Genomic DNA, 25,738 nt, shown 5'->3' on the forward strand with positions numbered 1-25,738 from the left:
AACTTGATCTTAATTTAGTTTAATTTAATGACAAACAGAAACCAAGATCGAGCCTCAGCACAATAAGTTAGCCATCCCCACCGCCCCGAGCTCAGGGAAGACTGGGTCCCCGGCCCCCGGCCACGGCGAGATACGCTCCCCGCCTTCTCTTTGGAGATGGAGGTGGGGGGTTGGGGGAGACTGCCACCTGGGGTCTCAGATGCTTCCATCCCCAAGGGGTGCTGCCCTGCCCAGTCTCCTGCCCCAGGATGAGGGGAGCCCTTCCCTCTGGGGTCTGAGGTCAACACCATCCCGGACTCCCCCAACCCCCGGGCCTGCTCTCCCAGGCTCTTTAGAAAAGGTGAGCTCTCCCTCGAGTGGAGGGGGAGGGAAAATACAGTGCATTTCATCAGAGTCCACCGAAATCTTTGTGGGGAGGGGTCGGGGAGGGACTCTCCAGTGGTTGGGGACAACAGTGCAGAGAAGAGATCTCCCCTCCCCACGGTCCCGGGGGCGGAGCGTCCAGCCGGCCGGGCGGGTGAGGGTGGGGGGCGAAGGGTCACTTGCAGACGTTGACCCACTCGGTGACCCGACACTCCTCGCAGAGCACGTAGCAGCACCAGTGGAAGCGGCAGCGGCAGCGCTCGCTGCGGGTCTGGAGCAGGACGTTGTGGCCGCGGCCACAGCAGAGGCTCCCACAGCCGTCCATCAGGCCGCTGGTCTTGTTGCAGGCCCGGCCACCCGTGCCTGGGGACCCCAGGGCCGGCTCCCGCTCGCAGAAGTCGGGGGACTTCTCGAAGTACACGAGCTCGCCGGCCAGGCGGCGGGGCCGCAGGCGAGGGCGGAAGGCCCCCGAGTTGCGGTTGTGGGCGTCGATGAAGACGGCGCGGGACAGGCGGTCCCGCAGGGCCGCGCCAACCGCCCGGAACTCCGGTGCTGCCCGCCAGCACGTCTTGAACTGGCAGCTGCCCGACGGGCCGTGGCATTTACACTTCTGCTTCAGGTTCTCCGTCACCACCTGGAGAGCAGCGGGCAGACAGTAAGTGCTCAATAAATATGATTGAATGAATGATTGAAAGAAAGAGAGGTGGCGAGGGGATCGGGGGAGGAGAAGGAGCTGGTTAATAATGACGGTACCTGGTAAGCGCTTACAATATGCCAGACACTGTTCTAAGGGCTGGGATCAAGCTAATCAGGCTGGACACAGTCCCTGTCCCACATGGGGCTCCCAGGCTTCCTCTCCACTTTACATATGAGGGAACTGAGGCACAGAGAAGTGACTTGCCCCAGGTCACATAGCAGACAAGTGGTGGAGCCAGAATTAGAACTCACATCCTTCTGATTCCCAGCCCCATGCTCTTAACCACTAGGCCACGCTGCTTCCTGATTAGCGAGGGGCCTGTAAACCACGTGTCTCAGGCTGGGGTAGCTGGGCCAGTGTGGTGGACTTTGACTGGAAGCAGTGTGGTCAAGTTGTTAGAGCACGGGCCTGGGAGCCAGAAGAACCTGGGTTCTAATCCTGGCTCCGCCTCTTGTCTGGTGTGCGACCTTGAGCAAGTCACTTCTCTGTGCCTCAGTGACCTTATCTGTAAAATGGGGATTAAGAGTGTGAGCCCCATGTGGGACAAGGACCGTGTCCAACCTGATTAGCTTGCATCTACCTCAGTGTCTGGCACATAGTAAGCACTCAACTGCTACCATTTAAAAAACTTGGAGACGCTTTTAATCATTTTTAGATTGGGAGTCCCAGGAGGGGCAGGGATCATGTTTAATTCCCACCTGTGTAGTTTCTCCCAGAGTTTAGCACAGTGCTCTGCTCCCAGTCAGAGCTTAAGAAATACTAATACTACGGTGGAAGAGCCAAGGCTTGGGTTCTAATCCCAGCTCCACCAATGGCCTGCCGGGTGACCTTATGCAAGTCACTTTAACTTCTCTGGGCCTCAGTTTCCTCAGCATCACATGGGGATTAAATACCTGTTCTCCTTCCTACTTAGACTAGGATCCTCATGTGGGACAGGGGCTGTGTCTAAACTGATTATCTTGAATCTACTCCAGTGTTTAGTTCAATATTGGATACATAGTAAGCATTGAACAAATATCCCTTTTATGATATTTATTATTACTTCTAAGCTCCTTGAGGGCCGGGATCATGTCTTATAATTCTATCATACTCTTCCAAGTGCTTAGTACAGTGTTCAGTGCTGAGCTGGTGCCCACTAAATACTATTGGTCAATAATTGAGTCATTAATTGAGTCCTGCTCCACCCTCCCTTTTCTGCCATCCATCAGGCCCTGAGATGATTGGGGGGAGGGTCAGACCCCCAAATTGGGTGGGGGGGTGAGAAGTGGCGTGACCTCGTGGAAAGAGCCCAAGCCTCTAAACTTGGGTTCAAATCTGGGCACTGCCACTTGTCTGCTGTGTGATTTGGGGGAAGTGACTTCTCTAGGTTTCAGTTTCGTCATCTGTAAAATGGGGATTAAGTACCTTTTCTCCCTCCCACTTAGATTGTCAGTCCTGTGTTGGACAGACTTGACGATCTCGTATATCCCCAGCGCTTAGTACGATGATGGGCACCTAGTAAGGGCTAAATAATAATACTGTGGTACTCGTTAAATGCTTACTCTGCACCGAGCAGAGTTCTAAGCACTGCTAAGTACTGTTCTAAGTGCTGAGCACCGTAAATAAATGCCACAATTCTTGTGACGGTGGTTCTGAGAGCAGCAGGCCCCGGTGCCCCTGTGCCTGTTGCCCCTGCCCGTACCTGACGCCCCACGCGGTTGTTATGGATCCGCATCCTGGCCTGGATGTCCCGAGGAGTCTCTCGCGAGTCCAGAAAGTCCTGGGAGAACTTCTCCCCGAAATCCAGGTCGTGGCTGCAGCCACCCCACTCCCAGGTGTCCTGCGGGCCTGGGCCTGGGCCGGGGCCCGGACCGGGCAGGGCCGAGGGGAAACCCTTCCCGCGGGCCAGCGCCTGCAGCTGGAGCAGCTGGACTGGCATCCTCTCGGGCTCCGAGCCGCCGGCCGGACCGCCGCACCCGCAGCTCCCCAGCCGGCCCAGGCTACAGGCCGTGGCCACCGCGTGCATGACCCCTGCGGCCAGCAGGGAGAAAGAGAAGGCGCTCTCCCGGAAACCTGTGGGGGCAAGGGGGCAGAGAGGGAGGACGGTGACGGAGGCGGGCAGAGAAGGGGATGACTGCGAGGGGGGTCCCCGGCCGCCCACCCACCCAGGCTGCCCTCGGGGTCATGGTGAGGGCAAGGCTGGACCCGCCTCCGGTTGGGGGGGTTTGGGGGAGAAATGGGCTGCGGTTCCCCTCTTTTTTCGCCCCCTTGAAGGGGTGAAGCTGTTGCCACTTGTTCCGGGAATTCCCCCGGCGACGCAGCTGTCTTTTAACCCTCTCCTCCCCGCAGTTCAACCCGGGCTCCTCCCCCCACCCCCTTCATCCCCCCCTCCCACCCTCCTCACCTAGTCCGGGGGGCTCCCGGGTCTTTGTTCCCCGGCAATTTTTGGAGGGGGGAGGAGGGACGGGGCCAGTTTTAACCCTTTCACTGCTGGGGTGGCGCCTCGCCCCGCCCCTGCTCCGGGGGGCGCGGCCCGGGCTTGTCCTAGGTGGGGGTGAGGGGGTGTGGAGGGAGGGGGAGGGGACGAGGCGGCGTTTGAAGCTGTCGGGGCCGGGGGCGGCTCCCTCCCCGCGCACAGGTGCAGGTGCGGGCCCGGCCCAGCCCAGCCAGGCCCAGCCCGGCCAGCTGCCTCGCCGGGAGCGCGCAGGTGGATGGGGAGGGTCGCGGCGCTGGGGCTCAGACGAGGCGGAATTCCCGGGGGAATTCCCACGCGGGGCTCCCCCGCATTAACCCTTCCCCTCCCGCCTCCGATCGCGGGCGTCCTGAGGGGCCTAGAGGACGAGGGGCGACCCCGGCGGCCGCAGGGACCACAAAAGGGGTGGGGGGGTGGGGCGGGACTCCGAGGGAAGGACCGAGGGGGCTTGGGCGGAGACAGCGGACCCGAAAGTCCTCATCCGGGCGGGGGGGGAGGGCAGTCTTGCCACCTACTCGGAAACTCTCAGCTCTGGGGCGAGGTTGGGAGTCCCCAGCCCTTAAGGCAGTGCTCTGCACAGAGTAGGCCCTCGATCAGCGCCATCGATGGACGGCTCGTCCAGTCCATAGGGCTGGGCGGGGGCGTGCCCGACAGTGCGGAAGGAGAGAGAGAAGACTCATGTGGGACAGGGATGGGACTCTGGTTTGATTAAATCTTCCATCGACCCCAGGGCTTCGAACAGTGCTCGACACATAGCCAGCGCTGAACAACTACAATAATAATAATAATAATAAAGGCTGCGGCCCCATTGACCCCTCACGGCGCCTGGCCGCCTCTGCCACACGTCTGCCTTGTGAGCTTGGGCAAGTCGCTTAGAACAGTGCTTGGCACATAGTAAGCGTTTAACAAATACCATCGTCATTATTGGTATTTACCTTTCTGCACCTCAGTTCCCTCATCTGTAAAATGGAGATTGAGACTGTGAGCCCACCTGGAACAGGAACGGTGTCCCGCCTGATTTGCTGGTATCTACCCCAGCGCTTAGTACAGTGCCCGGCACGCAGTAAGCGCTAGACAGATATCACGAGGATGATAATAATGTTGGTATTTGTTAAGCGCTTACTATGTGCCGAGCACTGTTCTAAGCGCTGAGGTAGATACAAGGTAATCAGGTTGTCCCACGTGGGGCTCACGTTCTTCATCCCCATTTGACAGATGAGGGAACCGAGGCCCAGAGACTTGCCCAAGGTGCACAGCTGACGAGGGGCAGAGCCGGGATTAGAACCCACAACCTCTGACTCCCAAGCCGGAGCTCTTTCGACTAAGCCACGCTGCTTCTCAACACAATCTGGGATTTGAACCCGGGACCTCTGGCACCCGAAGGGAGAATCCTACCCCTAGACCAACGAGCCAGTCACCCCACCTGCAAAAAGGGGAGGAAGACAGCGATCCCCACGAGAGCCAAGGACTGCGTCCCACCCGATTACCAGGTTGGCACCCAGGGCGCGCCGCCCGCATCGATGCCTACCGCGCTTGAGGATGGCGCTGTGGTGGGGCAGGCGGCCGCTTCCCCCCTCGAGGGCGGAGCAGTTCCAGCGCTGGTCACGCAGCTGGTGCTGACACTCGTGGACGGCCAGGCGCAGGCCCAGCAGCGCGGCGGCCGTCCCGTCGGGGCTTCGCAGGCACAGGCCCAGCTGCCGCTTGCTCAGCCCGGGCAGCGTCAGGCACACGGCGTTGGGGCTCAGCGAGGGCTCCCCGGGCAGCTTCAGCCCCAGGATCTCGTTGGCCAGGGTCCTGCCGGGGAAGGGGAAAGGGGAGAGGCCCGGCTGTTCACGGGGAGCCGCCCCCCACCTCCCCTCCCAATCCGTCCCATTTATTGAGCGCTTACTGGGCGCTGGGGAGAGGACGATGAAGAGGAGGATGAAGAAGAAGAGAGAACAGTAGAAGAGCATAGGGAAGCAGCGTGGCTCAGTGGCAAGAGCCCGGGCTTGGGAGTCAGAGGTCGTCGGTTCTAATCCCGGCTCTGCCACTTATTCAGCTGTGTGACCTTGGACAAGCCACTTCACCTCTCGGGAGCCTCAGTTACCTCATCTGTAAAATGGGGATTAAGTCTGTGAGCCCTACGTGGGACAACCTGATGGCCTTGTTTCTATCCCAGCGCTTAGAACTGTGCTTGGCACATAGTAAGCGCTTAACGAATACCATCATCATTCCCTGCCCATGACGGGTATACAGTCTAGAGGGGGAGATAGGAGGACAGATGAATAAATGACAGATAGGGATATAAGTGCTGTGGGGACCCCTCCTCCTCCCCCCGGGATGGTCAAGGAGTGGGGGCCCACCGCCCAGCCATTCCCGGTTTACCGGCTGCTGAGGGAGAGGAGCAGGAGTCCGGCGAGGCCCAGGTGCCGAGGCCGAGGCCGAGGCCGAGGCCGGGGCCGGGGCCGGGGCCGGGGGCGCAGGCGGGGCGGCGGCTTCTCGGTCATATCCTGGGCCGTGCGGCTCCGGTGACTCTGTCGGGCGGTGCGGGCTGTGCGGGCTCGATCTGTGGGGTCTGCGGGGTCTGGGGGGACGGGGAGCAATGAGGCCGGAGAGGTCCCGTTCTGCTCAGAGCCCGGCGCTCACCCCAAGTCCGCGGCCCGGGGTTTCCCCAGCCCCCTTCGCCTGGGTCGCGGGGGGGGCCCGCGGATCCTGACCCCCAGATCCTGATCCCCTAGCGCTCACCCTTCACGGCCAGGTCGTGGCGAGGCGAGCGGAAGGGAGGGACGGGACCACACAAAAACCCACCCAGACACACACACATACACGCTCCGACCTCAGACTCATCACAGACACCCAATCTCCCTTAACACGCTGAGACAGAGTCCTGCGTACGCGTATACACACAATCACACACACTCCGTCCTCAGACACCCCCCCCCCCCAGACTCACGATCACCCTCTCACGCTGAGACAGAGCCCTGCGTGTCCACACACACACACAAACACAAAATCACACACACTCCAACCTCAGACACCTCACGGACCCACCCACAGACATGCAGACGCACCTAACACGCTGAGAGAGTCTCACGTACCTTATGTGTGTACACGCGTACACACACACACACGCACACAGGGGTATCCCCTGGCCCCCGGCCGATCCCGGCAGCCGTCGCCCACCTGAGTCCCCGCCGCCGGGAGCGGCCTGAGGTGGGAGAGGGGGTTTCCCCGCAGGAAGCAGGAGGGGCGGGAGGGCGCCTGGGTTCTCCGCTTCCCCCTCTGGCGGGATGGAAAGGGGCGAGGGTCGGGACGCCACTGCCCTCCTCTCCCCTCCCACCCCGTACCCACGAGGTCTCGGGGTCACCCCCCGAATCCAGGTACTTTCACCGCAAAGGGGGGCGGGGGGGGGAGCAAGGGAGGGTCTCCTTAAAGGGACCGTCGGGATTTCGCACCTTTCCCACCGCCCTTCCCATCGGGGCAGTCCACCGGTCCATCGGCCACCTGCTCCCCCTCCCCTCAGGCCGGTCCCAGCCTCCATCCCCTCTTTTCTCTCCTGTCCAGCTCACGAAACCCCCCCTCCCCGGGACCCTTAACCCTCTCTGGGTTTCAACCTGCGACGTCTCTTGTCTCTCCGGGTCCATGGCTGTCTCTGTCTCTCTGTGTGTGTCTTTCCTCATCTCTGCTCTTTCCCCTCCCGCCCCTCCGTCCCCCCACCTCCGTCTCCCAGTGTCTCTCCCCCCGCTCTTCGGTCTCTGTGGCGGCCGCCCGGTCGTCTCTCCCTCCCGGTTGGCGTTACCTCCCTCGGCTCCCGTGGCCCGGTGGGCTCCGGTCGGCCGTCCTCCTAGGCCGTGGGGCTCCGGGGCCGGGGTCGGGGCCGGGGTCCCAGTCGGAGCGCTCGGCGCTTCCGCATCCTTCGCGGGTCGCTGTGCTCCGTGGCCCGCTGCCGGCCCTGCGGGGGTGGGGGTCGCCGGGGTCCCCGCCTGGGTCGCCGCCGCCGTCACCGGGAGGGAGGTCGGGGCCTCGGGCTCCGCTCCCGCCGCTGTCGGAGGCGGCTGTGTCGGGGCTGGCGGAGTCAGGCCCCTCCCCACGCTCGGGGCATCCCCCCCCTCCCTCCCCACCCCCGCTCCAACCTGGCAACCCGCGGCCTCTCCCGGGGTCCCCCCCACACCCAAGCCCCCCGACCCTGCTGCAAGGGTCACCTGCGCGCCGGCCACCCCGGAGCGGGGAGCTGGGTCCCCTGGGTCCCAGCCTCTCCATCCCTCTCCGCCCCCCGAGGAGCGTCCCCCCCGGAGGGATGGGGGTGGTCGGGCGGAGCTGGGAGGCAGGGGCGGCTCCGAAGCCTCCTCCGGTGTCCCGCCCTCCCCCCCCCCCGGGAGCTGTCCGGTCCGGTCCGGTCCTTTCCCCTTGCGGCGGCGGGGGTCCCCGTCGGGTCAGGCTCAAGACCGCTTCCGTGGCCGGCGAGGGTTCGTCTGGGGCCAAGGGACCCCCCCTCCCGCCCCCTGACCCCACAGCGACCCCGGGGTCCGTCCCCGGCTTCGCCCCAGGTCCGCGCCCCGCCCCCGGGGCCGGCAGGACAGGCCCAGCCTCTCCTCTCCCGGGGGGCCGAAGGCAGCCAAGGGGTTAAGGCTCCGCCCTCCCGCCTGACTCACCCTCCCGGCTCTAACCACCGTGGCTATTTTTGCCGGAGAGGGGGGCCCTGGCCCCGGCCCCGGGCCCCGGTCCCCGGCCCCCAGCCCCAGCCCCGGCCAGACCGCAGCCCGGGGCACGGCCGGCTCCCGCGCCCCGCCGCCCGTTGAGTCAGAGGCCGGGCAGCTCCGGGGAGCGTGGGGGAAACGGGAGCGCCGGCCCCGGCCCCCGCCAGGCCCCCGCCACGGTGACTGCCCCGACCCCCGCTTCTCCGCCCCGCTCCCCCCACCGGACCCCTCTGCCTCGCCCTGCTGCAAGCCCCGACGCCTGCAGGGGGCGCTGCGGCTCCGCTCCCCCCGGGGCTCCCTCCGGACTCTTTCCGTCCTGCTTCATTCCTTCATTCACTCGATTAGTATTCATTGAGCCCTTACTATGTGCAGAGCACTGTGCTAAGCGCTTGGAATGGACAATTCGGACACAGATAGAGACAATCCCTGCCCAACAAGGGGCTGACAGTCTACCAGCCCCTGCCCCCCCCGCCACGGCCCGGCCTCGCCCAGCCCCGGGGGGAGCCCTGGGGGCCGGGGCGCCCTCTGCCGGCCATCAACGGCAGCCCGGAGCCCAGAGAGGGAGGGAGTCCGGGTGGGGGGCACCGGTGGTCTCTCCCCCCCCGAGGTCTCTACGTCTCTCCCCTCCTCTTCCCCCGAAAGGACAAGTAACGCGACTCCCCACCGACGTCGCCCTTTCCCCTTCTCCGTCCCTGTCTCTTCGTTTCTTCACCTGCCTCGGCCTCTCCTTGCCCCCCTCGGGTCTCCATCACGGCCTCTTCTGGGGTCTCTCCATCTCACTGTTTCTACCACACTCGGTCTCCCGGTGCCTCCGTCTCTAAACAGCCTCGGACGGTGGAGAGATCCCGGGCCTGGGAGTCAGAGGGTCATGGGTTCTAATGTCGCCTCTGCCACTTGACAGCTGTGTGACCTTGGGCAAGTCACTTCATTTCTCTGGGCCTCAGCTCCCTCATCTATAAAATGGGGTTGGAGACTGTGAGCCCCACTTGGGACAGGGACTGTGCCTGACCGGATTTGCTTGTATCCACCCCAGCGCTCAAGTCACTTCACTTATCTGGGTCTCAGTTCCCTCATCTGTAAAATGGGGGTGGAGACTGTGAGCCCCACATGGGACAGGGACTGTGTCTGACCGAATTCACTTGCATCCACCCCAGCGCTCAGTAAAGTGCCTGGCACATAATAAACGCATAACAAATGCCATTATTATTATTATTATCTCTCTGGCCTCTTTCTTACTGTTCTCCGCCTTCTGGTCGCTGCTTGGGTCTCTGCCCTGGGTCAGGCCGGGGCCAGGCTCCTCCCGTCGTGGCTAATCGATCAATCAATCAATCGTGTTTATTAATCGCTTATTCGCTTGCTGTGCGCAGAGCGCTGTACTAAACGCTTGGGCGAAGACTCTATGGACTCGAATTCCCGAGTCTCCGGTCGGGGCCCGTGGTGGGGGGACGGGCCTTGGTGTCCTTGGGGTGACAGGCCCGGCCCGGCTCGGCCCGGCTCGGCCCTGGGCCCGGCCCTGCTCGGCTCGGCGCGGCCCCACGCCCATTGTCTAAGGCCCCAAGCACGCAGCGAGGCTCCGCAGGAACGGCGGCGGCGGGCGGGGCGGGATGAGGCGGGGAGAGCGGGACTGGACTGGACTGGACGCCCCTGGGCCGAGGGGCGTCTCGGGGGGGCGGGGGGAGCGGGTGAAGGGGGGACGGAAGGGAGGCGGGGGGCTGGCGGCGGCTGGGGGTCTTGGATGAAGGAGGCCAGGAGACAAATGGTTTCTGGGGGAGGGGGACAGAGGGTGGGGGTGTCCCGTGGAGGGAGGGGAGGTGGGGGGCAGGCGGTGACCGTGACCGGGCCGGGGCCTCTCCGCCTGCAGTGTTTTCCTTGGCCCCAGGATCGGGTGACTCATCCGCCTCTGATAGGCCCGGCCAGGGCGCGGGGAACCCAAATTATAGGCCCGGGAGGGACCGACGGACCGAGGGAGGCCGGAAAGAGGGAGCCGGAAAGAGGGAGGGAAAGGAGGGGAGGAGGGGAGAGAGAGAAGGAAGGGAAAGGAGGGAGAGGCAGCACGGCATAGTGCCTGAGAGTCAGAAGGTCTTGGGTTCTAATCCCGCCTCCCCCACGTAGCTTCTGCGTGACCCTCGGCAAGTCATTTCACTTCTCTGTGCCTCAGTTACTTCATCTATAAATTGGGGTTTGAGACTGTGAATTCATTCATTCAATCGTATTTATTGAGCGCTTACTGTGTGCAGAGCGCCTTACTAAGCGCTTGGGAAGTACCATTCAGCAACAGAGTCAATCCCTGCCCACCACGGGCTCACAGAACCCCACCTGAGCTAGGGACTGTGTCCAACTTGGTTTTCTTATATCCACCCTAGCGCTTAGTACGGTTCCTGGCACATAGTAAACCCTTAAAATGATTATTTATTGTTAATATTAGGGCGGGCAAGGCTGCCGGCGGACAGCTCCGCTCTCCCTCCTTTCCCTGACCGTGGCCGCGCCGCGCCTGCACCGCCCCAGATCGACCACCAGAGGGCAGCAGAGACCTCCTCCCCCGGGCAGCGAGGATCAATCGGTCAAACAGTCAATCAGATTCATTGAGCCCTTACTCTGTGCACAGCACTGTATTAAGCTCTTAGGAGAGTAGTCATCGCTTCCCCGGTTCAGCAGCTTCTGGTTCCTGGGGGAGGGCGGGCCCAGAGGCCCCCCAGCTCCCAGTCTTCCACCGATTTTTGCGACACATGTTTGTGTATGGGCATTTGGGCATGTATGGGCATTTGGGCACGCGTGCTTGTGAGAGGGTCTAAGAAAAAAATGGGCACCTTTCATTCCTCGACTCCTTTTTTTAAATATATGGTTTTTCTTAAACGCTTATGATGCGCCAGATACTGTTCTAAATGCTGGGGTAGATACAAGGTAATCAGGTTGGACACAGTTCCTGTTCCACCTGGGGCTCAGAGTCTTCATCCCCATTTTATAGATGAGGTAACTGAGGCCCAGAGAAGTTAAATGACTTGCCCAAAATCATGCAACAGACAAGTGGCAGAGCTGAGATTAGAATTCAGGTTCTTCTGACTCCCAGACCCATGATCTATCCACTAGACCATGCTGCTTCGCTGATTAGTAACTTAATTAGTACTGCTGCTTGATTTCATCTTTATGCTCTACTATTCTCCCATCTGTAGTTCATTCTAATGTCTGTCTTCCGCCGTGGACTGTAAGCTCCCTCGTGGTCATTCATTCACTCAATTCAATCTATTTACTGAGCACTTACTGTGTGTAGAGCACTGTACTAAGCATCAGGGTTCCCTCTACGAGTTCTATTGTGTTTTATTTTCCCAAGTGCTTAGTACAGTGTTCTGCACACTGTAAGAGCTCAGTAAATATCACTGATGGGCTGATTGCTTGATTGATTGATTTTGGATGCTTTAGTCACTCTACATGCTTTTCCCTCGCTTTCCCTCCTGCTTCCATTTTCTGTAAAAACATTTTTGTCTTTTCCCCTCATTCTCTCCCTACTGGAAAAGGCACAAGCCTGAGAGCCAGGAGCCTGAGTTCTAATCCTAGCTCCATCACTTGCTTGCTATGTGACCTTTGGCAAGTCGCTTAACTCATCTGTGCCTCAATTTCTTCATCTGGAAAATTGAAATTAAATTCCTGTCCTCACTCCCCCTTAGACAAGGATTTCACCCGTTTATTTCCTTATATGGTATATAGCCCAACACTTACTACAGTGCTTAGCACAAAGAGAGCATTTAACAAGCAACATAATTTTTATTATTACATTGTAAACCTCTGAAGGTTAGGGAATGTATATCTTTTTGTACTCTCCCAAGTGTTAAATTGCAATGTTTCACAATCCCTCCCCCTTCACATATAGCAGATCACCACACTTCCCCATTTTCAAAGCTTACTAAAATCACAACTCCTTCAGGAAGACTTCCCTGACTAATCTCTCATCTCACTATCCTATTTTTCCTTCCTACTGCTTTATCTGTGCACTTGAGGCCCCCCCAGCACTTAGCTACAGTCTCCCCGACTAGCCTGCAATCAATCAATCGATCAGTGCATGGCATTTATTGAGTGCTTACTGTATGCAGAGCACTGTACTAAGCACTTGGAAAAGTACAGTATAATAGAGTTAGTAGACACGTGCTCTGCCCACTGTGAGGTTATAGTTTGTTGAGGGCAGGGAATCGCATCTACTTCCTTTATTTTACTCTCCCAAGTGCTTAGTACAGTGCTCTTCCCAGAGTAAGTGCTCAAAAAGCATCACTGATGGGAGCAGCGTGGCTCAGTGGAAAGAGCACGGGCTTTGGAGTCAGGGCTCATGAGTTCGAATCCCAGCTCTGCCACTTGTCGGCTGTGTGACTGTGGGCAAGTCACTTAACTTCTCTGTGCCTCAGTTCCCTCATCTGTAAAATGGGGATTAAGATTGTGAGCCCCACGTGGGACAACCTGATTCCCCTATGTCTACCCCAGTGCTTAGAACAGTGCTCGGCACATAGTAAGCGCTTAACAAATACCAACATTATTATTATTAATAGATGCTCAATACATACCGTTGATGATAAAGACGATGGTAATGCATATCTCTCAGTGTCTGCAACTGTGAAAATGCCCATATATTTTTGTGTGCAGGGAGAGTTAGGCGTGTCAAGAAAGGACTAGCTCTTTTTGCTCAGAATCCCTCAAAGTTTTCAGAGACAAAGAGGCAGAAGTCATATCAGCATCAAGTGCTGTAAAGGAGCAGGAAAGCTTAACAAAGAACTCTGTGTGTGTGTGTGTGTGTGTGTGTGTGTGTGTGTGTGTGTGTGTGTGAAAGGTGTGGTCGGGACTGTGGTCTCAGCACTGACCTTTTTCCATCATAAGTGAACTTCACCACCAGTGTCAACTATGTATCTATATATAAGCGGAGAGAGCGAAAGAAAGAAGAAAGAGACAAGGTATGTGGGTGTTTGGAGGTGAGCTGTCCGGGTGGATCTGACTAAGAGTATCAGACTAATGTATCTGTGTGAGTCCAACTGTGTGATGATGTGGTGAGTCTGATGCCGGCCTGCGTGTGTTTGTTTTTATGCCTCCTTCCGTCTGTGGGTCTGTATCTGTGGGCCACGACCGTGAGTGCTTCAGGGTGAGTCTGGATGTGCCTCTGACTCTTTTGTTATGTGAGTTTCCGAGGATATCTCGGGGTCCATCGGGAGTATCCTCTTCACCCGTTTCGGGGGGTTTATTTGGTGCGGGCCTGCGAGCCTTGAGGGCTGGCTGGTTAAACCTCTGGGTGTCCTTGCGCGCCCGGGGACGGCTAAGTGCCGATCATTGAGTCAGCATCGCCGCCTGGCGGAAAAATCAGGAACCGCAGCCCAGCTCCTCGCCACACACCGACGGAGGCCGCAGCCAAATCCGAGTCTTCTCTCCTGCTAGAGAAGGGGGTTATTTGGGGGCCAGTCGCCGGAGGGCTTCCGACAGCCACAGACAGCGGAAAAAAACAAGGGAGAGATAGCTCGCCCCCCGGGGAAGACATAGAGACCCGGGGAGCGATATAGAGACCCGAGGAGAGGCAGACACAGAATCCTAATCCCCCTCCACCTCTCAGCTGCCTTCGACGCTGTGGAGCACCCCCGAGAAGCAGCTTGGCTTAGTGGAAATTCCCGGGTTTGGGAGTCAGAGGACGTGGATCCTGATCCCGGCTCCGCCACCTGTCTGCTGTGTGACCTTGGGCAAGTCGCTTCACTTCTCTGGGCCTCAGTGGTCTCATCTGTCAAATGGGGATGAAGACTTGTGAGCCCCACGTGGGACAACCTGATTACCTGGTGTCTATCCCAGAGCTTAGAAAGGTGCTTGGTACATAGTAAACGCTTAACAAATATCATAATAATAAATGTTATCCCACCTTGGCTTCACTGATTCTGTCCTCTCCTGGTTCTCCTCTTATCCCTCTGGCCGTTCATTCTCAGTCTTCTTCGCGGGATCCTCCTCTGCCTCCCACCCCCTAACTGGGAGGATCCCTCAAGATTCAGTTTGGGCCCCCTTTTATTCTCCAACTATATCCACTCCCTTGGAGAGTTCATTCACTCCCATGGCTTCAGCTCTATGCAGATGACACCCAAATCTGTATCTCCAGCCCTCATCTCTCTCCCTTTCACCTATCTCGCATTTCCTCTTGCTTTCAGGCCATCCCTAGCCCGGGCTTGGGAGTCAGAGGTCTTGGGTTCTAATCCCGGATATGCCACTTGTTGCTGTGTGACTTTGGGCAAGTAACTTCACTTCTCTGTGCCTCAGTTCCCTCATCTGTAAAATAGGGACTGTCTGTGAGCTCCACTGGGACAATCTGATCAACTTGTATCCCCCCAGCACTTAGAACAGTGCTTTGCACATAGTAAGGGCTTAACAAATACAACCATTATTATTATTATTATTACCTAGATGTCCTCCCATTACCTCAAGCTTAACATGTCCAAAGCAAATCTCCTTATCATCTTCTCACCCAAACCCTGTCCTACCCCTGACTTTCCCATCTCCGTAGATGGCACCACTATCCTTCCTGTCTCACAAACCCATTATCCTTGACTCCTCTTTCATTCAACCCACATTTTCAATCCATCGCTAAATCCTATAGGTCCCACCTTCACAACCTCGCTAAAATCCACCCTGTCCTCTCCGTCCAAACTGCTACTACCTTAATCCAATCTCTCATTTTATCCCCCCTCGATGATTCCATCAGCCTCCTTGCTGACCTCCCAGCCTCCTGCCTCTCCCCACTCCAGTCCATATTTCACTCTGCTGCCCGGATCATTTTTCTACAAAAAAGTTCAGAAATTTTACCCCACTCCTCAAAAAAACCCTTCGGTGGTTGCCCATCCACCTACGCATCAAACAGAACTTCACCATTGGCTTTAAAGCAGTCTATCACCTTGACCCCCTTCTACCTCACCTTGCTACCCTCCTACTCCAACCCAGCAGGCACATTTGGCTCCTCTAGTGCCACCTTCTCACTGTGCCTCCATCTCATCTATCTCACTGCTGACCCCTGGCCCATGCCCTGCATCTGGCCTGGAACTCTCTCCCTCCTCAATTCCGACAGACAATGACTCTCCCCCACTTGGAAGGCACATCTCTTCCAGTAGTTCTTCCCTGACTAAGCCCCCCATTTCCTCTTCTCCCACTCCCTTCTCTGTCACCCTGACTTTCTCCCTTTGTTCTTCTCCCCTCCCAGCCCCACAACATTTATGTCCACATCTGTAATTTATTTATTTCTGTTAATGTCTGTGTCCTCTGTTCTAGGCTGTAAGCTGGTTGAGGGCAGGGAATGTGTCTGTTTATTGTTGTATTGCACTCTCCCAAGCGCTTAATAGAGTGTTCTGCACACAGTAAGTGCTCAATAAATACGATTGAATGAATGATTGAATGAAGTCTGGAAAAGATTCAGAGAGATCAGGGAGAGAGCAGAGGGCTAGGAGAGCAGATTCTCTTCCACAGAAAATCCCCGGGCCAGTCGGGAGGCTAGGTCGACCCCCCTCTGACCTTTCCCCACCCCTGAAACCTGCCTTCCCCTTCGCTCCCCCTCCGGGCTCCCCGGCTCTCCTGCTCTCACCCTTCTTGTCCTTCACAGCTTCTTAGTTTACCCACATACAGTACCACACTTAGTCACACTAAGACTCACACTATCAACTGCTAAAAGTAGAAAACACAGCCACCAGACACACAGTCACCATCAGTCCTACTCACACTGTGGCTCATACAGGCACACAAACACCGCCCTGAAACAATCACACTCACACATATACACACACGGTTGAGGTGTCCCAAGCACACATGTTGTCACACAATCACATGTGCTGACGCAGGATCACACTGCCCCTTAGCTCGCCTTTCATAGGCACACCGGCACACACTTGATCACACCCCGTCATATACTTCCACGATAACAATAATAATAGTACTTTTTAAGTGTTTACTATGTGCTAAGCACTGTTCTATACTCTCTTCTAAGTTAATCAGGTTGGACGCATTCCCTGTCCCTCAAGGGGCTCACATTCTTATGCTCATTTTACAGATGAGGCCCAGAGAAGTGATGTGACTCGCCCAAGGTCACCCAGCAGATAGGTGGCAGAGCCGGAATTAGAACCCAGTTCCTTCTGGCAACTGAGAAGTTGAGTCTCTGGCACGCTGAGAAGCAGCGTGGCGCAGTGGAAAGAGCACGGGCTTTGGAGTCAGGGCTCGTGAGTTCGAATCCCAGCTCTGCCACTTGTCAGCTTGTCAGCTGTCAGCTGTGTCTGCCACTTGTCAGCTGTGTGACTGTGGGCAAGTCACTTCACTTCTCTGTGCCTCAGTTCCCTCATCTGTAAAATGGGGATTAAGACTGTGAGCCCCACGTGGGACAACCTGCTTCCCCTGTGTCTACCCCAGCGCTTAGAACAGTGCTCGGCACATAGTAAGCGCTTAACAAATACCAACATTATTATTCTGGCTTCCAGGCCTGGGCTCTATCCGCTGGACCACGCTGCTTCTAACCCCGTCACACGGTCCCACACCTTGACCATTCCGCTCTGCTATTCCTGGGCCAGGCCAACGGTCCTTCCAGCCCAGGCTTGGCATCCTGCCTCCCCAGTCACGCTGTGTCCCACTCACACTGACACACACACACGCACACACACACACACACACACTCTGGGTCTCTTTCGTTGGAAGTCGGAGTGCTCTATCTCTGTCTCTCTGCCCACCTTCTTAGGCCGCTCCACCCGGCGGCTCCCCCCGCCCCCCACACCCGCCCCTTCCTCCTCCTCCTCCTCCTGCTCCCCTTCCCCTTCTCCCTCCCGTCCCCGAGGTTCCCGGCCCCGGTCTTCGGAGGCCCGGGCGGGGCTGGTGTCTCCCCGAGCCCGGTTAAGCCGGCGATGACGTCGAGGTCCCCGGCCGGCCCGGGAGCGCGCGTGGGCGGCGGGCCCGGGGGTCCCCCCCGTCGGTCCCCCCCCGTCGGTCCTCCCCGCCACCGCTGGGTCCCGCTGCGCCCCCCGGTGGCCGCCCCGACGGGGACGGGGGTCGGCGGGGGGAGGGGGAGGGGGAGGGGGAAGGGGCCCCCACGGCGGGCGCGCGTGGGAGGGAATCCCGAGGGGAGGGGTCGGCGGCCTGGGGGCCTGGGGCCGGGGGCCGGGGGCCGGAGGGCCGGAGGGCCGGGGGGCCGAGGGGCGGGGGCCGCGGGGCGGGGGCCGGGGGGGCGGGGGGCGGGGGGAGGGGGGCGCGCCCCGATGGACGGCCAGTCCGCCCGCCCGCCAGCCCTCGGCGCAGACGGGCGGGAGCCGTGGGCCCGCTGCCATTGTCTGCGCCCCCAGCCCCGGTGGCCCCTGCCCTGCCCGGCCCTGCCCGGCCCTGCCCGGCCCTGCCCGGCCCTGCCCTGCCCGGCCCGGGGGCACCCTCCTCGCCTCTGCCCGCCGCTATAAGAGACGGTGCCGCCGGCTCCGCAGCCCGCCGTCCCGCACGCCATGCCGCCACCCGCACGCCGCCCCGGGGGGCTCTAGGTCGGAGCCAGGACTGGCCGGGACTGGCCGGGGCTAGCGGGGCTAGCGGGGCTGCCCGGGGCCTCCCCGTCCCGCGCCGTCGAGGGCAGTGAGGAGCGAAACCGGGCCCCGCCATGCGCCCGGGCGCGCTGCTCCTGGGCTGGGGCGCGGCGCTGCTGGCACTGCTGGCGCTGCTGGCACCCTCGGCTCTGCCCCGGGCACTGGCCGCCAACAGCAGCGGGAAGTGGTGGTGAGTGCGGGCCCCGGGGGCGGGAGAGGGGCGGCCTGGGACCCTCCCTCTCCCCTTCTCTCTCTCCGTCTCGGGCCGTCTCTGTCTCCGCCACGCGCGTTTCTGGACGCGGAGGCTCCGCGCATGGGGAGCCGGGCATCCCCGCGCGCCTCCGCCCCCGGGCACTCCCGCCCCCGGGCACCCCCACGCTGACCCCGACCCCTGTCCCTCGGGAGGCTGCGGGGACGGCGCAAGGAGTGGAGGCCCTCAGCGGGACGGAGCCCGGGGTCCGGAGCCCCCGCCGCAGGGCCGGAGGGAGCTGTCCGCGGCTGGAGGGAGCTGTCCGACTGGCCGGAGCTCCTCCTCCACCTCCTCCTCCACCTCCTCCTCCACCTCCTCCTCCACCTCCTCCTCCTCCTCCTCCTCCTCCTCCTCTTCCTCCTCCTTCTCCTCCTCCCACCTTCTCCTCCTCCTCTTCCTCCCGGGGTTCGGCCTCGGGGGGTCCGAGGGTCCGAGGCTGAAAGTTGAGGGGAGGCCGGAGGGGAGGTTGGGGACCCGCCGCCCCCTCCCCAACCCCCTCCTCTCTCAAAGTCCCGGCTTTCCGGACCGCGCTCCGCCCCCGCCTCGGGGTGACCCTGGTGGCGGCCCCCCCCGGGGCCCACGCGGGTCACGACTCCCGTCGGGCCTCCCCTCCCCCCGCCCCGGGGAGGAAGGCAGCCGCGGTGCGTGGGGAGTCTGAGCTCCGGGCAAGCAGATGCGTCCGGCGGGCAGCCCGCCCCCGCCCGAGCCCGGACAGCTGGTCCCGGACCCTCCTTCCTGCTGCCCCTCCCCGCGGGTCTCCTCTCTCGGCTGCCCACGCGTGCCCAGGGCCGGAGGGGGGAAGGCCCTCGCTCCCCTTCCTGGCCGGGCCCCCGGGCTTCCTGGGTCCTTCCCCCGGCCGAGCCGCCTCTCGGCACCCGGGGCCTCCCGCGACCCCTCGTCGACCTCCGCGTGGGCGTCCCGGGGCCGGGGGAGGGGGCGTCCGGGGCGATCCCCGCCCCCTCCCTCAGCGTTCCCGGGGTGACCCATCGTCTCGGCGGCCTCCGCCCTCCTCCAGGGGCATCGTGAACGCGGCCTCCTCCTCCTCCAACCTGCTGACGGACTCGCAGAGCCTGCAGCTGGTCCTGGAGCCGAGCCTGCAGCTGCTGAGCCGCAAGCAGCGGCGGCTGATCCGCCAGAACCCGGGCGTCCTGCACAGCGTCAGCGACGGGCTGCAGGGCGCCGTGCGCGAGTGCAAGTGGCAGTTCCGGAACCGCCGCTGGAACTGCCCCACCGCCACCGGACCCCACGTCTTCGGCAAGATCGTCAACCGAGGTGGGCGAGGCCGGGGGGCGGGGGTCGAGGGGCGGGGGGCCGGGGTTCGGGGGGCGCAGGTCCGGGGGACAGTTGGAGCAGAGGGCCCGGAGTAGAAGGGAGTCGAGCACGGTTCCCACGCTAAAGAGAGGTGACCCCAGGGGAGAAATGAAAAGAGATCCAAAGCGCCCGGTTCTCCCCTCGTCCCCCCACAACACACACACACACACACACACACACTTTCTCTCTCCCCGTCATATCCTCCCCCGTCATATCGGCCCGGGGTATTTCCCTGCGCCCCGAAGCCACCCCTCACAGACGGGGAGATGCCAACCTGCCCCTCTCCCACACCTGTCTCAGTCTCCCCTCGAAAAGAAGGGCAGCAGAGGAGCGGAGAGGTGGGTGTAGGGAGCGGGGTGTGTGGAGGGGGTGCTCTTCCCCCCACCCCCACCCCCGCGGGACCCTCAGTTCTCGGACCGCTCCCCCGGTCCGGTCCGGCCCGGTCCGGCCCGGTCCGGCCCCGGCTGACGCCCCTCGCCCCTCGTCCGTGGCTTAGTGGCAAGAACACGGGCTTGGGAATCAGAGGTCATGGGTTCTAATCCCGGCTCCGCCAATGGTCAGCTGTGGGACTTTGGGCAAGTCACTTCACGTGTCTGTGCCTCCCTTCCCTCATTCGTCAAATGAGGATTAAGACCGCGAGCCCCACGTGGGACAACCTGATTGCCTCGTCTCTACCCCAGCGCTTAGAACGGTGCTGGGCACAGAGGAAGTGCTTAACAAATACCAACATTATCATTATTAAATTATCATTATCAAATACCCTCCTCGTCGTCTTCCTCCTCCTCCTCCTCCTCCTCCTCCCGTGTCCGCACCGTCCAGGCTGCAGGGAGACCGCCTTCATCTTCGCCATCACTTCGGCGGGGGTGACGCACTCGGTGGCCCGCTCCTGCTCCGAGGGCTCCATCGAATCCTGCACGTGCGACTACGGGCGGCGAGGCCCCGGAGGCCCCGACTGGCACTGGGGAGGCTGCAGCGACAACATAGACTTCGGGCGCCTCTTCGGCCGCGAGTTCGTGGACTCCGGGGAGAAAGGCCGTGACCTGCGCTTCCTCATGAACCTGCACAACAACGAGGCCGGCCGCGCGGTGAGGGGGCTGGATCCGGGGAGAGGGGCCAGAAGGGGAGGGAGTCAGAGGAGGAGGAGGAGTAGGAGCATTTGTGAAGCGCCTACTATGTGCCGAGCGCTGTTCTAAGCGCTGGGGTACATAATAATGATAATGTTGGTATTTGTTAAGCACTTCCTCTGTGCAGAGCACTGTTCTAAGCGCTGGGAGAGATACAGGGTAATCAGGTTGTCCCATGTGGGGCTCACAGTCTTAATCCCCATTTTGCAGAGGAGGTAACTGAGGCCCAGAGAAGTTAAGTGGCTTGCCCGAGGTCACACAGCAGACAAGTGGCGGAGCTGGGATTAGAACCCATGACCTTCTGACTCCCGGGCCCAAACTCTATCCACTAAGCCACGCTGCTCCTCCAGGGACCAGGAAACGGCAGGACGGAGAGCGGAGGAGGAGACGGGGGGCAAGGGGAAGGAAGGGGTCGGGGAGTGGTCGTGCCAGGGAAGGGGCGGCGTGGGCGCGGGGGCGCGGGGTCCTCCCTCGGAGGACGCCCTCGTGTGACCCCCTCCCTTCCCCCTTCAGACGGTGCTGTCGGAGATGCGGCAGGAGTGCAAGTGCCACGGCATGTCGGGGTCGTGCACCGTGCGCACGTGCTGGATGCGGCTGCCCACGCTGCGGGCCGTGGGCGACGTGCTGAAGGACCGCTTCGACGGCGCCTCCCGCGTGGTCTACGGCAACACGGGCAGCAACCGGGCTTCGCGGGCCGAGCTGCGCCACCTGGAGCCCGAGAACCCGGCCCACAAGCCGCCCTCGCCCCGCGACCTCGTCTACTTCGAGAAGTCGCCCAACTTCTGCACCTACAGCGGCAAGACGGGCAGCGCGGGCACCGCCGGCCGCACGTGCAACAGCTCCTCGCCCGCCCTGGACGGCTGCGAACTCCTGTGCTGCGGCCGCGGGCACCGCACCCGCACGCAGCGGGTCACCGAGCGCTGCAACTGTACCTTCCACTGGTGCTGCCACGTCAGCTGCCTCAACTGCACCCACACCCACGTGCTGCACGAGTGCTTGTGAGGGCCGGACGGAGCCCCCCACCCCCCTCCCCCGGCCCCAGACCCACCCCGGAGGAGACCCTCGCCCTCCCTCCCACCCTCCTCCGATGGATCCTTTGCCCCCCACCCACAGCCCGCCCCGGTGACTCCAAGCCCTTGCCCGTCGAAGCTCAGAGCCCTCGGCACCCTCTCCCAGCTCGCCAGCCTCAGCCCCCCGCTCCGGGGAGGGGGCAGCTGTAGTGACGTGTGTGTGTGATATGGATTCACAGTGCCCCGTCCCCCAGGGCCACGGAACAGCTGCCGCCGTCCTCCACCCCCCCACCCACGACTTCCCCCCTTCCCCCACCGCCTCAGTGTGGAAATAATTTGCACTGAAATGTGGATGCAGAGCCACGGGTTTGGTTGTTGTAAATAAAAACTATTTATTGCGCCGCGTCTCTGCGCGCCACCCACGGTCCCCGGGGCCCTCTTCGGCCCATCTCCCGCCTGCCTCCCCTCCACGGCCTTCCCTCTGTCCTCACCGACACTTGGAGCCGCGGGAATAAATATTACCTCTTGCCATTCCTCTCCCCCACCCCAGCCCTGCCTCCGGGCTACCGGTCCCCTGGCCCAAGTTATGTTTGTCCCGTAGAGCAAAGCCACAGCAGAATAAAGTCTATTTTTTATCAATGATCTCTCAGCTTCTCCTTGAAGCACACGGCCCGTCTAAGTGCATCCACCCCTGCCAGTCCTCCTGCCAGCTCCAACGACCTACCTCGGCCCGCACAGATCCCCTTCTGCCTTTACATCTCCACGGACTGTGGAAGGAGGGGAGGCCGGATGAGCTGAGGGAGGACAGGTCAGTGGCCAGTTCAGCCCTCGGAGCAGTGGGCGGAGCCCTGATCAGCTTCTCAGGATCCTGACCCCCAGCACTGACCGTCCTCCATACCGTCTCCTCCCCTTTAGTTCCTGATCCTGGTCCGCATCGCCTGTCTCTTCCCACCCATCTCCTTTCCAACCTCCTAGAACCCCAATCCCCCCAGATTCTGTCGCCCGGGAAAGAGGCGGACCCAGGCCCAGGTAATGTGTGAAACGCTCAGAACCAGGCCGGCTCTGCTCGGGTCTGCCTGCAGCACTAAGGACCACCCCCCGCCGCTGTCCTCCGCCCTCCCCCCCCCCAACACCCCCGCCGCTGTCCCCTAGTCGATCGCCAGGGCGACGTGGCCGTGGCCGACACTGGTGTGGCCGACGCGGCTGGAGGCTCCTGGGAACTGTCCATCACAGGCGCGGTCCTGACAGCTTCCGAGGGAAAGTTGACAAGGGACTGAGAGGGGAATGAGGGGGGTTGGTGTCAATTCTAAAGTGTAAAGCAAGAAAAATGCAAGTCCAACCCAGCTGGGATTCTAAAAAACCCTAACCCTAACCAATCCCAAAGGTCAACCTTAACCAGTCTCTAACCATAATATTAGTCAAAATCTAACCAATCCCTAACCATAAATCTAAATCAAAAACCTAACCAATCCCTAGCCATCACTAACTGCAACCCTAACCAATTCCTAACCATGATACTAACCCAAACCTAACCAAGCCTTAACCCAGACAACCCTAACCATAATACATCCAACCCAAACTCAACATAAACTCCAAACAAAACCTAACCAGACCCTAATCAAAATCCTGACCAAACCCTACTAGTGACCCTTACCCAAACTCTGATCTCTTAGTGGAACCCTAACCAAACCTTAACCCAGACCCCAACCAAATCCTAACCAAACCCTAATCAAATCCTAACAAGACCCTAATGCTTACCAAGTTTTACTTCAGCCCTCACTACTGATATAGCCCTGACCAACCCTAACCTAGCCCAAATGCCAAGCTTTACCATAGCCTCAGCCTTGATCATAGCCCTCGTGCTGAGCACCGCTCCAACCCTGGTCATAGCCCCAGCCCCGATCACAACTCTAGCTCTGGTCAAAGCCCCAGCCCTGGACACAGCCCCACCCCTAGTCATAGCCTCAGGCCTGGTCATAGACCCAGGCCTTGTAAATAGCCCCAGCTTTGGTCATAGTTTCAGCACTGGCCATAGCCCCAGCCCTGGTCATAGCTTCAGCTCTGGTCATAGCTGAAGCCCTGATCATAACCCCAGGCCTGGTTCAGGTTTTATTTTACCAAGCCAAATCTAATTCCAACCAGTTCATCTACTCTCAGCTTCATCCCTAACCCTATCCTTAGCTTTAACCTTAATTCAACCCAAACAAAACTCTAGCAACACTAACCCTATTTCTTCCCAATCCCCACCCTATCAACATTCCTAACTCTCTCCTTAGCTCTAACCCTATTCCAAAATAGACTCTAACCAATCCTGAACTCAATCCCAACATATAGCCACTAACTCAGGTCCTTGAATTGAATTGAATTGAACCTTAGCCCTAAACCTGACCCTAACAGATAACCATTTACCTTCTGCCAACTGTGATCTAACCCCACAGTAGCCTACCCTAGTGGAAACACCCCTCTCCCCCCCACAATCCCTCCTCAGCATGGTGGAGGAGGCCACAGCCTTTAACCACCTGATCCTGATCCCTGGTCCCCTCCAGAAGTCTTTCGTTTCCCAAGAAAAGACCTGCCCATCTGCCAATCCATCCCCCCTACCCCTCTTTTTTTTTTTAAAATGGCATTTGTTAAACGCCTACTATGTGCCAGGCACTGTACTAAGGACTGGGATAGGTCCAAGCTAATCAAGTTGGACAGAGTGCCTGTTCCACATGGGGCTCACAGTCTTAATCCTCATTTTACAATTGAGATAACTGAGGCACAGAAAAGTTAACTTGCCCGGAGTAAGTGCTTAAATACCACGATTATTATTATTATTCTGTGATCTTACAGCGGCTTGAAGAAGTGAAGGGGGAAAAGACTGAGAAGAGGATGGCACCCAGTGGCAAAAAGGATAAATCTTACTCCCTCCAATTTAGACTAGGAGCATCATGTGGGACAGGGACTGTGTCTGGACTGATTATCTTACACCTACCACATTGCTTAACACAATGTTTGGCACATGGTAAGCACTTTTCAAATATCATTTAAAAAAGCCAAGGGAAACGCTAGGACCTGGAGTAAGGTGGGGAGGGCTGAGGATAGGGGAAGACTAGATAAGAACAGTGATAGTGTCTACTAACTGCACTGTAATAATAATAATAATAATAATAACAGTATTTGTTGAGTGCTTACTACGTGCAGACACTGTACTAAGAACTGGGGTGGATACAAACAAATCACCTGGGGCTCGCAGTCTCAAGCCCCATTTTCCAGGTGAGGTAAATGAGGACCAGAGAAGTTAAGTGACTTGCCCAAGGTCACACAGCAGATAAGTGGCGGAGCCGGGATTAGAACCTTTGACCTTCTGAATCCCAGGCCCTTGTTCTTTCCACTAGGCCTCTATGCTGCAGTAGCTTCCCAAGCGCTTAGTACAGTGCTTGGAACACAGTAAGTGCTCAGTAAATACCAGCGATTGGAAGAAAGTGCTGGAAAGAGCTGACCCACGTATGAGTGGGGGAGGGGGAGTTGGAGGAGGCAGCAGAGGGGCCAGGGAGGAGGGGAAGGGGCCGCTGGGGGATTCCGCGACTCGAGGTCTCGTCCTCTCTCCTCCCCCAGGGTCCGCACACGCCCCGCCCTGCGGGTCTGCTACTTCTTCCCGGCGCCGGAACCCTCTTAGATCCTGAAGAAGGAGGTGTGGTCGCACCTGGGGTCGGGATCTGAGCCGGGATGGGAGGGGTTAGGGAGGGGTCAGGTCTGGGGACGGGGCGGGGATGGGGAGGGGTCGGAGAGGGGTCAGGGCTGGGCACGGGGCGGGGATGGGGAGGGGTCTTGGAGGTGTCAGGGCTGGGGTCGGGGTGGGGACGGGGAGGGGTCTTGGAGGTGTCAAGGTTGGGGTCGAGGCCGGGATGGGGAGGGGTCTGGGAGGTGTTAGGGCTGGGGTTGGAGAGGGGATAGGAGGTGTCAGGGCTGGGGTCTGGGCCCCGATGGGGAGGGGGAGGGGCGGAGGCTGCTCCCTTAGGACTGGCTCTGGGAAAGCCCTGAGTGGAAAGGCTGGGCCGCCAGGGAGTGGGAAGGTGGCGTTGGGCCGGGGGTCCCCCCACCCAGTGAGGTGGGGGGAGCGGACACCCTGGCCTGCACCCACACCTGCAATCCCCTGCGGGCCCTGAGTGTGGGCCCGCCCTCCTCCGGGCCTCCCCTCCCCCAGGCCTGTCCTCCCCCCGGCCCTGCTGCCTGCGCCGGCTAAATTCTGCCCGGCGTCCATGGGGCCGTCCTGCCTGCCCGGCCTCCCTGGAGCGAAGAATAACAAAACCAGGAGAAAATGAGCTGTTTGGCTG

General features: G+C 59.9%; 2 protein-coding genes across 2 annotated transcripts; one reads left to right on the top strand and one right to left on the bottom strand.

The window, feature by feature from the left end:
• On the bottom strand, positions 1-8,937 carry WNT10B (Wnt family member 10B). Its single transcript, XM_039913396.1, has 5 exons — positions 8,901-8,937; positions 5,401-5,434; positions 5,041-5,306; positions 2,742-3,112; positions 1-997 (listed from the first exon to the last, which is right to left on the bottom strand). Exons 1-5 carry the CDS (start codon positions 8,935-8,937, stop codon positions 539-541), a joined length of 1,167 nt encoding a protein of 388 aa, XP_039769330.1. The 3' UTR covers positions 1-538.
• Positions 8,938-17,798: 8,861 nt separating this feature from the next.
• WNT1 (Wnt family member 1) lies at positions 17,799-21,411 on the top strand. Its single transcript, XM_029072916.1, has 4 exons — positions 17,799-17,914; positions 18,990-19,246; positions 20,105-20,370; positions 20,923-21,411. Exons 1-4 carry the CDS (start codon positions 17,799-17,801, stop codon positions 21,409-21,411), a joined length of 1,128 nt encoding a protein of 375 aa, XP_028928749.1.
• The last annotated feature ends 4,327 nt before the right edge of the window (positions 21,412-25,738 follow it).

This window comes from Ornithorhynchus anatinus, chromosome 10, assembly GCF_004115215.2.
Source record: "Ornithorhynchus anatinus isolate Pmale09 chromosome 10, mOrnAna1.pri.v4, whole genome shotgun sequence".
In the NCBI taxonomy this organism is placed as follows: Eukaryota; Metazoa; Chordata; class Mammalia; order Monotremata; family Ornithorhynchidae; genus Ornithorhynchus; species Ornithorhynchus anatinus.

Bases quoted from the DNA above. Each gene is read 5' to 3' on its own strand.
- WNT10B (XM_039913396.1), bottom strand. From the start codon at position 8,937: ATGGAGACCCGAGGGGGGCAAGGAGAGGCCGAGGCAG. The intron at 5,307-5,400 runs GTAAGCGCTCAA...CTTCCCCGGCAG, and splicing joins CGTCCTCTCCCCAGCGCCCA to GACCCTGGCCAACGAGATCC. The intron at 3,113-5,040 runs GTAGGCATCGAT...TTGCCCCCACAG, and splicing joins CAGCGCCATCCTCAAGCGCG to GTTTCCGGGAGAGCGCCTTC.
- WNT1 (XM_029072916.1), top strand. From the start codon at position 17,799: ATGCGCCCGGGCGCGCTGCTCCTGGGCTGGGGCGCGGCGCTGCTGGCA. The intron at 19,247-20,104 runs GTGGGCGAGGCC...CGCACCGTCCAG, and splicing joins CGGCAAGATCGTCAACCGAG to GCTGCAGGGAGACCGCCTTC. The intron at 20,371-20,922 runs GTGAGGGGGCTG...TTCCCCCTTCAG, and splicing joins ACAACGAGGCCGGCCGCGCG to ACGGTGCTGTCGGAGATGCG.